This window comes from Muscardinus avellanarius (assembly GCF_963383645.1).
Source record: "Muscardinus avellanarius genome assembly, chromosome: 1".
In the NCBI taxonomy this organism is placed as follows: domain Eukaryota; kingdom Metazoa; phylum Chordata; class Mammalia; order Rodentia; family Gliridae; genus Muscardinus; species Muscardinus avellanarius.
This window is the reverse complement of record NC_137786.1, coordinates 65,008,665-65,022,227: the sequence shown is the minus strand read 5'-3', so window position 1 is coordinate 65,022,227 and position 13,563 is coordinate 65,008,665. Positions and strand designations below refer to the sequence as shown.

At 33.9% G+C, this 13,563-nt stretch overlaps 1 protein-coding gene across 2 annotated transcripts in view; it reads left to right on the top strand.

Moving 5' to 3' along the window:
• The window catches only part of AP3B1 (adaptor related protein complex 3 subunit beta 1), a gene marked incomplete at its 3' end in the record, with an annotated part of 261,404 nt that overhangs the window by 68,938 nt on the left and 178,903 nt on the right, over window positions 1-13,563 (top strand). For both annotated transcript variants that reach the window (XM_080711376.1, XM_080711377.1), the window contains exons 6-7: window positions 747-813; window positions 13,176-13,358. In XM_080711376.1, the coding sequence (XP_080567502.1) occupies window positions 747-813; window positions 13,176-13,358 (250 nt within the window). The remainder of the gene's footprint in view (window positions 1-746; window positions 814-13,175; window positions 13,359-13,563) is intronic.

Below are 13,563 nucleotides of genomic sequence, written 5' to 3'. Positions count from 1 at the left end.
ACATAAAATTATATGCCACAATTTGGTATTATTTCTCTTTTCATTATTTTGCAATAATTTTTAATGTTTATTTATTTATTTATTTATTTATTTATTTATTTATTTATTTATTTATTTATTTATGGTGGCACTGGGGATGGAACCCTTCTACCTCAGGGCTACACTCCCAGACCTATTTTATATTTTATTTGGAAACAGAGTCTCTTAAGCTTCGAACCTGCACGATCGATCCTCCTGTCTCAGCCTTCCGCTTGTGGGGATTACAAGTGTGTACCACCATGCCCGGCTTTTTCTTGGTTTTAGATGGCAGATTTAGATGGCTCCATTAGTCAACTAGTGTAATATAAAATTCTTATTTGGAAACTTCCTTTATTTGTTTTTGATAATTATATATCCATAGTAAAAAATGTTTCCTGTCTTATTTTTTTTCCTAATTGAAAAAGGAACTTTGTTGTTTATCTACTTGCAATTACTTTCTTGAGTTTTTCCAATATTTTGGGGGAGTGAACTTGTTTTTTAAATACTTTCTTAGTGGTATGTATATCTAGTTTATTTAATATGAAGAGTGTTAGAGAGAAAACCAACCCATTTTAACATTTAAATTTGTTTCCTAGTGTCTGTCTTGAAATAATTCTTGTTCTCCTTTCCTTTTAGAAATTTCAGCATCCTCTAAGTGATGAACATCATTTAAAGCTTGAATTAAAGGAAAAAAAGTTAATATGATTTATTTTCCTTTTATATTTTAGTCTTGACCCAGAACAGAAGGAAATGTTAATTGAAGTTATTGAAAAACTTCTGAAAGATAAAAGCACAGTAAGTACTATCTTTTTATATTGTGAAAGTAACATGGTGCTTTATTTAAAAAATATAATTTACCCTTGTTCATTTATATTTGATATAATTATTTCTTTTGGTTTTAAAATAATGTAAATATTAGCAAAGCTCACGTGTATTTAAAAATATTTAATGAACAAATTTATGAGTAATGAGAAGTCTGGATTGCATTTAGTATTTTTGTTTGTTATATGTTTCTTAATCAGAATCTGAAGAAGAGTAAATCAGGGAAAACTATCTTTTAATCTGTGATAAATTGTTGACTACTTTTAAAGTTGAAGTTTATATCAGCCAGTGATTGGTTAGGATTTTTAAAGGCTCAATCACCTGGAAACAAATAATTGCTTTAAAATGTAGTATTAAGGAATATTAAAGAGATCGAAAATTTATGGAGGTACACTTTAGTATTATCAATATGGTTTTTATTTATTATTATATTTTTGTGTGTGTGTCTGTGTGTTTGTGTTGCAAGGGATTAAACCCAGGACATTATTCCTCTGAGCTACATTCCAGCCCTATTTTTTTATTTTTTATTTGGAAAATTTGGAAACAGTTTTACTAAGTTGCGGAGGGCCTTACTAAATTGCTGAGGCTGGGCATGAACCTGTGATCCTCCTGTCTCAGTCTCCCAAATTCTGGGATTACAAGTGTACACCACCATGCCTGGCTTAAATATGTTTTTTTTAAATATGGAGACATTTTCATCTGTATAGCTGTTTTACTGGCTGATAAGATTTATCTTACTGATTAAAATTAGTAATCTTATAGTAATGTAATTATCCCCACTTCCTTTTTCTACCCCTAATTTTTGTGTAGTGACATGTTATAGCAAAGATATAGGAACAGGGGTGACCTGAAAGGTCTGTGAGCAGACCAACTGGAGGAGCTGCTCCATTGATATATCAGAAGGAGATTCTGCATCTACTTTTTATGACTCGAAACTACTAAGGGAGAAGATTCTGTTGTTTGTCTCTAGTCCCATGTCGCTTTGTTTTATGGTTTAGCATATAGTGTATGTTGGAGAAAATTCAATGTTTAGTTGGGAAGAATGAATATTCTGCTTTCATTAGTTGGATTGTTTGATATATATGTTAGGTATGATTGTTTTATGGTGCTGTTTATAGCTTCTCTTTCTTTGTTGATGTTATGCTACTTGTTTTATCCATTATTACAACTGAGATATTGAAATCTCTTTAACTCTTTTGCTGTTTGCTTGTGATGTGTGCACATACATATGTTGTGCATATACTTTCTTTTTTGACACTGGGATGTTTGTGTTTGTATGTGTGTATAATTGCTTTATCTTTCTTTTCTTATTATAAAATGCCCTTCTTTATCTCTACAAATAGTTGTTTTAAAATCTCCTTTGTCAGATATAAATATAGCCATTCTGGCCTTCTTTATGGTTACTGTTTACACTATAGGATGATATTTGATTGTGTGTGTGTGTGTGTGTGTGTGTGTGTGTGTGTGTGTGTGTGTTACTGGGGATTGAACCAGGGTCATCTACCTCTGCGCTACACACCAGGCCTATTTAATTTTTTTTTTTAAGTTTGTAACAGGCTCACAGTAAGTTGCGGATGTCCTTGCTGAGTTTCTATGGCTGGCTGCAAACCTGCAGTTCTGTCCAGTCTCCCAAGTACTGGGATTATAAGTGTGTGCCACCATACTTGGCTATAGGATGCTATTTGCATCCTTTTACAATTCAACCTTTTTTTTTTTTCATTTTGAATCTAATCTATGCCTCCTATGGACAGCATATAGTTGGCCCTTGACTTTTAATTCAGTCTGACAATATTTGTGTTTTGTCTAATTTATTCATAGTTAATATTATTAGTTTAGTTGAATTTTCCTCCCTCCCTCTCTCTTTCCCTCTTTCTTTCTTACTAGGAATTAACCTTACGGACATATAATCACTGAACTAAATGTCCAGCCATTTATTTATTTATTTATTTATTTATTTATTTTACTGGGAATTGAACTCAGGGGCATTCTACCTCTGAGTTATACCTCCAGCCCTACTTTTTAAATTTATTTTTTGAAACGGGGTCTCACTAAGTTGCAGAGGGCCTCCCTCACTAAATAGCTGAGGCTGGCAACGAACCTGTGATCCTACTGTCTCAGCCTCCCAAGTACTGAGATTACAAGGGTGCACCACCATGCCTGGCCCTTTTTATTTTTAATTTGAAACAGGTTCTAACTGAGTTGCTGAGGCTAGCTTTGAACCTATGATCCTCCTGTTTCTGCTTTCCAAGTACTGGAATATCAGGAATATGCCACTGCACCCAGCCATTTTACTTGTTTTTCTATGTTTTGTGTCTCTTTGTTTCTCATTCCACCTTAACTGCCACTTTGTTGTGCTAAGTGAATATGTTTTAGTGAACATTTAAAATGCTTCAGTGAAGTTTCTCACTTTATATCTTTTTTTCCCCCATTACTAGGGATGGAACCCAGGGACATTCTACCTCTGAGCTACACCCTCAGCCCTATTTTTTAGTCTTTTTTATGTTTGAAACAGGGTCTCATTGAGTTGCGAAGGGCCTCACTAAGTAGTAGATGAGGCTGTCCGCAAACTGCGATCCTTTTGTCTCTGTCTTCCGAATGCTGGGATTACAAGTGTGTACCACCATGCCCAGCTCACTTTTTTTTTTTTTTTGTGGTGGTGGTGGTACTGGGGTTCCTGGAAACCTTTCTACCTCCGGGCTATACTCCCAGACCTATTTTTATACTTTTTAAAATTTGGAAACAGGGTCTCTTAAGCCAGCGCGACTGGCTTTGAACCTGCGCGATCCTCCTGTCTCTGCCTCCCAAGTGTGGGGATTACAAGTGTGTGCCACCACGCCCGGCTTCACTTTATATCTTTTGATAGTATTATGTTGTACATGGAAATTATACTTAGAATTTTATTACTATGCCATTCATCAAATTTCTTTTAGTTTGGAGCATAGCAGCAATCTTCATTGCATTTCTTTTATACATAGTTTACATAATGTAGAAGGTAATCAAATATATATTATCTCAATAACTGAAGACAGAAAAAATGAATTAGATTTATTTTTGTCTTCTGTATGACAGGCATGCCATCTGTTTCTCAGACTCAGATATTAAGTCAATTTTTTTTTTTTTTGGTGTGGTACTGTTCTGATTTCAGTCCCTTACCCAGCTGAATCAGATGGTAGATCTATCCCAGTTTTTCTGAGAAATCTCCACACAGATCTTTATAGTAGCTAAACTAATTTGCTTTCCCATCAACAGTGTGGAAGAGTTCCATTCTCACCAACATTTGTTAGACTTCTTAATAATTGAGGTTACATGGAATCTCATTGTAGTTTTTTTTGTTGTTGTTGTTGTTGCGGTTCTGGGGATGGAACCCAGGGGCATTCGACCTCTGAGCTACACCCCCTGCCCTATTTTTTATTCTTTATTTTGAAACAGGGTCTCACTGAGTTGCAAAGGGCCTCACTAAGTAGCTGAGGCTGTCCACAAACTGCGATCCCCGGGTGTCACCCTCCCAAATGCCAGGATTACAAGTGTGCGCCACCATGCCCAGCTTTCATTGTAGTTTTGATTTGCATCTCCCTGATTGCTAATGATGTTGAACATGTTTTAATATATGTATTGGCCATTTGTATCTTTTCTTTTGTGACGTGTTCTTTTAGTTAAATTGCCCATTTCTTGATTTTTTTTTAGTGTTTAATCTCTCAAGTACTTTGTATATTCTAGATTTTAGTCCTCTAGATGGGAAAAGTCTCCCATTCCATAGGTACTCTCTTTAGATAGATTGAACTCAGGGATTCACACATTAGCCAAGTACCTTACTACTGAGTTATATTCTCCAGTACTCGTTTGCCATATTTCTCCTTCATTATAGACTAAAAGGAATTTCTTGAATGGCCTGGCAGTGAAATCTCCACATAATATGTTTTTCCAAGTAGGACATACCTTGTCACAGGTAAAAACTGTATTTTTTGGAATTAGAGTTGGATTTATGCTTGAGCTTCTGCCACTTAGTGGCTATGTACTTAGCATTAAAAATTTCCTTATTTGTAGACTTTACAATTTGTAATTTCAATCTAAAATTGTTTAGATTGAAAAAGCTGTTGTATACAACAGTACAGTGCCTGACATTATAACAGAAGATATTAAAAATAATCCAACTAAGAAATGACTGGCTCAAAAAGAAACATAAAGGATATAATTTTTCTGTAAATTTGGGATGTCTCTGATCATTTAAATCGACCAGTAAACAGTTTCTGATTATTTATTTCTAGAATATTAGAAAAATAATTTCAATACTTATTCAAGTAGGTGTTCAGTATTGAATAATTGTTGAATTATTACATTCTTGGTGATAACAGTTGATATTTAATATTATTAATGGATTTTTCCTTCTCCAAATGATAGCATTCTCAGTGTTCATTGGTAGGTTCTATGAGGGCTTTGATGTTCTATCCATTGTGAGGCACTCATTTCTCCTAAAGTGCTATATAGTATTTATTTATTTATTTTTTTGGTGGTACTAGGGTTCCTGGAAACCCTTCTACCTTCGGGCTACACTCCCAGGCCCATTTTCTATATTTTTATTTGGAAACAGGGTCTCTTAAGCCAGCAAGGCTGGCTTTGAACCTGCACGATCTTCCTGTCTCTGCCCCCTAAGCACGGGGATTACAAGTGTGCGCCACCACACCCAGCTACATAGTAATTTTTAAAGAAATGAAAATCAAATAGGTCTCTCTTTTTTATCTATATTAAAGAATACTGAGGCCCCAAGGCCTCTAATTTTAGTACAACATCAGAATTCCTCCAAGCTTCTTCTGTTTTTATATTTGTAACCCCCTCCCTCCCAACACAAAGAAACATGGCTCCTATTATCCACAGAAGTGCTGAGTTCCAGAATTCAGAGGAAGTGTTGCTTCCCAACTGGCATCATGTATCTCTGTGGGAATAGTAGGAAGGAGGCTTAGAACAGGAGTTAAATGTTGGTTTAAAGTTGTTTTATCTTTAGTCTTTTTCTTTAATGCTATGGTAGATATAAGTTGCTTTATCATTATATTCTTGATTTTGTTATATTTTAAAAGCAATTCATTTTCTGAATGGTGATTTTATATATTGTTTTACTGAATTATTTTATTATTTGAGTTACTTTTCTTTTCCTTATTTTTTTCTATAGAATGAACATTATTTGCAAATATAGAGCTTTACTTTCTATTTTTGAATTCTTTAGACTTTGATTTATCTTGTATAATTATGTTGGTTGATACTGTCAGTACACCATCTAGAAGAAGTGGAGATGGTAGGCAGTCTTTTCCTGTTTCATTCTAAAGGAAATGCCTGGATTGTATCCATATTGCAATGCCACATTTGAGCGTTTTTTCTTTATCTTTTAAAATATAATGGTTTTGTAAGGTGTTTCAGCATTAGCAAATGTAGGTCAGTTCCATATACTATGACTGTACACTTTCAGAATGTAGACTCAGAACCTTTTTGTGGAAAAATGTTTTTTCTTTAAGATTATAGTTTTAATATTAATGATATTCAATTGTTATTTTCTTCAGGTGTCCCAGTTTTATGTTTTGGATTTTCTTTCCCTGTTTTACATTTTAACCATTTTGTCTCTTTTTTTACTTCTTTATTTTATTTTTTTCCTGATTCTTTTCTACTTTTCTTTAGTGCCCCTATGAAATTTTTATTCAATGATTTGTGCCAGGGACATCTTGTAATTTACTTCTGTTTCTTCCTGGTTTTAGTCAACTCCTATTTAATTTATTTCTTGTTTTTTTTGTTAACTTTTGGTTTTGCATTTTGATTCATGTTCATTTTTTTCTATCTTCAAATGCTTCTTTGAAAGTATTTACTTCATATTGGAGTATTGCTTTGCAGTTCCCTTTTGTTTTATCCTTGATTTCTTGTAATTTTCACCAGTTGAATTTCTTTGATTTTCATTTTCTGTTTCTAATACTCATAGATTACATGAATCTTTGCATCTCTTTGGATGGGGCTGGTGGCTTGATTTTTGTGGGAATCTGCAAGATTCTGAGTATAAGGATACCTTCTCTCGGGGCCGGGATGTAGCTCAGTGGCAAAGCCCCTGCTTTGCAGGTGTGGCGTTCTGGGTTCGATCCCTGGTTCAAAAAGAAAAAAAAAAGAAAAAAAGAATACCTTCTCTGTCAGAATAGTAAAATGATATATATATTTTTTAATCAGGTGGCTTTGAGTGGAGAGGGAATACATAGGAAGAGGCATATGTTCCAAGATTATTTTGAGATGTATCTTGGAGAAATCTAAAATTTTCCCTTTTCCTTTTTCTTGTTATCTCACAGTTTCTAACAGGCTTCTCTCTCCCACACTTCCTTTTAAACTTTTTTTTCTTTAACCTTTTCTTTGTGATGGTGGCCTAAGTGAATTGTCTGTAGTCTGCTCTAATCTACTAGAATTCTTTTTAAGGATTTTTTACCCTTATGACAGTCTTTCTCTTCTTTTGATTTTAATTCACGCTTAGGCCCATCATTAATTATCTGCTTTGTTCTGGGCTTTCTTTTTTTCCTTCTCTATTGTTGTCTTTGTGAAGTTCAGTGATAGAAGCATGAAAATTGTTCTCGGGGATTCAGTATGCATTTTTCTGTTTATATATAGTTTATTTTTATTTATTTATTTGGTGGTACTGGGGTTCCTGGAAGCCCTTTTACCTCTGGGCTACATTCCCAAACCTATTTTATATTTTAATTTGGAAACAGGGTCTCTTAAGCCAGTGCAGCTGGCTTCGAACCTGCGCGATCCTCCTGTCTCTGCCACCCAAGCGTGGGGATTACAAGCGTGCGTCACCACACCGGGCTATATATAGTTTAATAATTGGAGTTTCTCTGTTTGGGTTATACTTAGGTATAGGTTTTATTAATGTTTTTATTTTTGGAAATTCGAATTGACAGAATTAGATTTACCCAGGTACCATTAGCTTGTTTATCCAGTATTTAAATTAAATATGTTTTGAAAATGTTGGGGGCCAGGCGTGGTGGCGTATGCTTGTAATCCCCGCGCTTGGGAGGCAGAAACAGGAGGATCGCGCAGGTTCGAAGCCAGCCGCGCGCTGGCTTAGGAGACCCTGTTTCCAAATAAAAATGTAAAAATAGGTCTGGGAGTGTAGCCCGGAGGTAGAAGGGCTTCCAGAAACCCCAGTACCAAAAAAAAAAAAAGAAAAAGAAAATGTTGGGGTTTTTTTTGCATGGAAGAAGTTGAGTTTTTCTTAAAATTTTTTTTGGTGCATTATAGTCGTACATCTTAATGGGGTACAAGATGGTGAAGGCATACATGCACACATCACTTATTTAGCCCTTCCCCAATTCCTACCCCATTTCCCCTTCTCATGTTTGGCTTACTGACTGACTTTGATAAGGTTTCTTCTTTATCTAGAGTTCCTCCTATGACCCTTTTTTCTCCTTAGCTTCTGCATATTAGGGAGAGCATCTGATTTTTTAGTTTTTGTGACTTACTAATCTTACTTAGCATAATGTTCTCCAGTTCCATCCATTTCCTGATAATTTTTTCTTTGTGTGATTATAATCCACTTTAGAATAAAAATAATCTGATATATACACATATTTATGGATCTTTTTTTTTTTTTTGGTGGTACTGGGGTTCCTGGAAGCCCTTCTACCTCCGGGCTACGCTCCCAGACCTATTTTATATTTTTGAAACAGGGTCTCTTATGCCAGCGCGGCTGGCTTCGAACCTGCGCGATCCTCCTGTCTCCGCCTCCCAAGCGCGGGGATTACAAGCGTGCGCCACCACGCCCGGCTATTTATGGATCTTAACTTAAATATCACCTATTTTGTGACATGTCATACTTTATTGAAGGAAGATAGGACATTTCTCTTTCCTTCACATTTATAATATCAGCATTGACATTTAAAATGATAAAGAAGCCAGGTATGGTGGTGCACGCTTGTAATCCCAGCATATGGGAGGCTGAGACCGGAGGATGGCGGTTCACAGACAGCCTCAGCTACTTAGTGAGGCCCTCTGCAACTCAGTGAGACCCTGTTTCAAAATAAAGAATAAAAAATAGGGCAGGGGGTATAGCTCGGAACCTCTGGGTTCCATCCCCAGACCTGCCCCCCCCCCAAAAAAAAGATAAAGAATCACATTATTTTTATTTAAAAATTTAACAGTTAAATGAATCAAGTGTAATTTATTTTCACAGTTTGAAAAGGAATTTACTCACACTCTGAGATTCTTAGAACATTATGACAATAACATTGATGTTAGAACTGATAAGTATAAAAATGAAAGATGTTAATTTATTAAAAACTTTGTTCTCTTCTATTGAGTTTTGAGAGATACTTTATGTTGCTTCTCTTAGGCCAAGGAAGATATATTTTTTTAAATATTGAAATGTCAAAGTTTGACAATTTTCATTTTAAGGAAAGGAAACCTTAAGGAAAAGGTCGAGCTATATTGCTTGTCTGCCTCTACCATCCTGTACTCCATTAAGACATATGACTACAGTGCATCAATAAAAAATTATCTAAAAATCTCATGAAATAGCAGGAAAAGGTAATAGGGTGGCCTTTCCCTTTTACTAGAAGGCCAGCATTTTGTCATATGAATAATTCTCCCCTAAAAATAAATTACTTTGGGTTTATGAATACAGTATGATAATATTACTAGAAAAACACTTTAGTGTTATTTAGGTAACTGCTGTCTTCAGGTATAAAGATACTACCTTACAGCTGTAGTCAATGAAATTAAAAGGAAATATATATATATTTTGTCATCTTTAATCAGTTGTTAATTTTTAAGGAACTCATATATATTCCTGTATTTATTCCATTTTTATTTGCCTTTTCTAACATATCCTAAATACTTTCATACTTTACTACAAATTTTTCTAAAAGTTCACTTATGAATTAGCTTTTTTTTTTCTTATGTCTTTTTTAAATATAGAAATTCTTATTTGTTGAGCAGTCCAAGCTTGGAAGTATACATTCTTTTATTTAGGATGTTTCAAAAGCAAGTGGCATTTATTTCCTTGTCCTTTTAGGTTAATTTCAAAGAAATCCTTTAGATAGCATTTAAATTTCTCATAGAAAACAGAATTTTATAGGAAGACAAATTAGGTTAGTGACTATGGAAGAAACCAAATTCTTAATAGATGCTAATAATATAAATTTTTTTTCTAATTTTTAGCTAACAAAATTATGTTTAATGAATAGATGGTAGTTCTTAGCTAAACTGTAAGGGTAAGAAGCCATTTTATAAGCTATTGATTTAATGTTGATAAGACCCTTGATATTATGGGAGAAAAAAACCCACCACAGACACTCATGAGTTTATGCAGCTGTTTTATTGTGATAGATCTATTATCCAGCTATTAGAAGATAAATGACTAATCTTTCCTATTTTCCATGCCTCAAGAAAATTGAAAGAAGAAGGGGAATATCATTTGGGCTGTATGATTAGGGCAGGTTGGATTGCCATTAATTTAAGGAAGAGAATCCTGGCAGTGTTGGCCAACTTACACCATATTATCAATCAAACCTTGATGCACTTCTTGTGATGACCCAGCACTCTCGGGTTTTCGCAACGCTAATTAGAATTCATGACAAAATAGATGCAAGGAAACGTTTTGTACCCTTCATAATTTTATAGAAAATTTATTGTTATTAGAGGAACCATTTGCTTAGTGTGATTTTTTTCATTACCAGCTTGTCAACTAGCATAGATAATCTAGAGAAAATATGGACTCTGTCGATGGGATGTCACTTTTGTTGATGGTTCATGTAGTTTACCTTGGAGCACATCTAACAGCTGAAGTTCACAGCAGCAGCACAGGACGTGGCCACCGGGGGAGACGAATGGACCATGTTTATTTCTTTAATATAAAAAGTACACAAATGGAAAGCTGCACTTGAATTTGATGAGCTCATTGCTAGTTTTCTTGGAGTGATTTATTTTCCCCCTTATATGAAAAGCTACTATTGACACAGTGAGATGGAAATTAACTGTCTGTTTTTTGCAAACCAGTATTTTTGTTTTTAAAATCTGAGTAGATCATTTTATTTTAATTTTGAATGTGTTATAGAATATTGAACATTTACTAGACCAAATTATTAATTGTTCTACTCCTGTTTAGGGATAGATTGTTACAATACTGAATTAAATGTCTAACATGGTCAGTTTTCTTTTGGGAAGCTATTTTATTTCCATACTTTCTATTTATTAATGTTTTCTAAAGTTTTATTTAAAGTTACTTTTTTTAATGATATATGTTAGTAGTGTAGAATATGTTAGTGCTCTTCGTTTAATAAATTGAATATCTTGTAGTTGAGTTTTTATTTGGTCTTAACATTTGGAAAAAAAGAATTTCTAGGTTTACATAAAATGGTTTCTTTTTTAAATATGGTTTTATTGGTGCATTATAGTCTCACATCATAATGTAATTCATGTTGATGGTGACATACATAATGCACACAGTACTTGATGCCCACCTTGCCCACCTCCCCATTTCTCCCCTTCCCAATACGGAGTACTGAGATTGCCATTGGTATATTCTTGATGGTATTATTACCATTAATGAACCTCAATTTTCTCTATTCCTTCTTTTAGACATAGCATTTTTAACATTAAAACTGTTGAGCTCAATTTCATATATTATTTTTATTTATTTTATTTTTAAAATATATTTCTTACTAGTGTATTGTATTTATACATCTTAATACAAAACTTGTGTAGACATAAATGCACACATCACCCAGCCAGACCCCACTCAGTCCCCACCTAGATTATTTTAAGTGGTACTTTCTTTTGTACTTTAGCCCTTTATCAATTGATATAAATATTAACAGATTGATTTATATATTAAATAGAGATGTTTGTATCACACAGTTAGTTTGATGTCATAAATTTAGTTGTTTGCAAGATTTTTAAATTGCACTAATTCCAAATTTATGAAATGTGATTACATGGTATATAATTTCTAAAACTAATTTATGCAGAAGACATCAAAACTTGGAGTTGAAAACATGCACTTAACTTCCATATCAGTAGCAAATAGGAAATTATATGTTTCATACATTTGTATTTAGTTCACACAAATAATCAATTCTTTGCTTTTCCGATTGAGGTGCATACATGCTGGGACCAGCAGGCACCAGTACATGGGCAGGGCTGGAGTCAATAAATGCGGCTTCACGTTTGTACTGATTGGTAATTCACAAAATCCCCACAGGGCTTGAAACTTGTTTAGCATAATAGCAAGTCTATATTCTGAGCTGTTTTCTTTCAATTGTATTGTTGGTTGCATATTAATAGACTAAATGCCAGCCAAGTAGAGGGACAAACACTCAAAATATGAATATCATTGTACCTAATATTTTTCAAAAAGTACCATTTCGGTATGTTATATTTCTATTTAATTGTTTATTTTAAGTCATTGGGGAAATTTTAGGCACTAAAATGAAGATCCCTAGTGTTCAGAAAGAATATGAAATTAGTATTTTTCAAAGCCGTTTTATAGCATTGGCTGCACATGTATCAGTGGTATATATATATATAGAAGTACTTGTGTATGGTTATGTTTTGCTTACCTTGTATCTTTATACTAAAGAAGTTTTAGTTTTACTTAAGATTTGGAAAAGCATGAAAATTTAAAAAATATCATTTATGATTTATTAATTGGTCTTAGAGGAAGCAGCCTTTCATTGGTAATATTTTATTCCCTCTTACATTGTTATGAAAATAATGATGTGCTAAAATTTCAGTCAGTGTGTTTCTTTGTAAGTAAGTTGTGTTGGTAAAAACATGGATTAAGATATTTAAGATTTAGAAGTATTTAGTACCAAAACACTTCTAAATCCACTTTAATCTAAGTTCCTCGTCCACTCTTTAACGTAAGTACATTGTGGAATTACCATTTTCATTTTAAACCCATGTAGTATAATGTTTTGTTATTGTCTCAGTTCTTTTTCTGAGTTATTGTTATTAACTAAGAAATAAATCTGTAGAATTTAGATTAGCTTTAAAAATAAAAAAGTGACTAATTAACATTTAATTCATGTAGAAACAACTTACTGGAATTTAGCCTAATGAAATAAAAAATATTACCAGAATTTTCCTCAGTTCAGAAAAGCATTAGTTTTCCAAATTAATTCTGAGTAGTAAAATTATTCTTTGAGGAGTGTTACTTTAAAATTTGTTACTCAAATATGAGCATTTATTTTAACTGCATGTCTAAATACTTTAAACGGTGGTTGCCAAAATACTGATTATACTGCTATAAAACCTGAGTAGGATCTTTGATGGGTTGAAAATGTTTTTTAATGAGTTACTATTTCTTTCTTTTGTAGCTGGTAGCTGGCAGTGTTGTGATGGCTTTTGAAGAAGTATGCCCTGATAGAATAGATCTGATTCACAAGAATTACCGCAAGCTATGTAACTTACTCGTTGATGTAGAAGAGTGGGGGCAGGTGGTCATAATCCACATGTTAACTCGATATGCTCGTACACAATTTGTCAGTCCTTGGAGGGAGGTAAGTGCTGAACAATCTTGTTTATAAGGTATATAAGATAATAAAGTCACCTTTAAAACTGTGTACAGCCGGGCATGGTGCCTGCTTGTAATCCCCACGCTTGGGAGGCAGAGACAGGAGGATCGCACAGGTTCGAAGCCAGCCTCAGCTACTTAGTGAGGCTCTCAGCAACTTAGTGAGACCCTGTTTCCAAATAAAATATAAA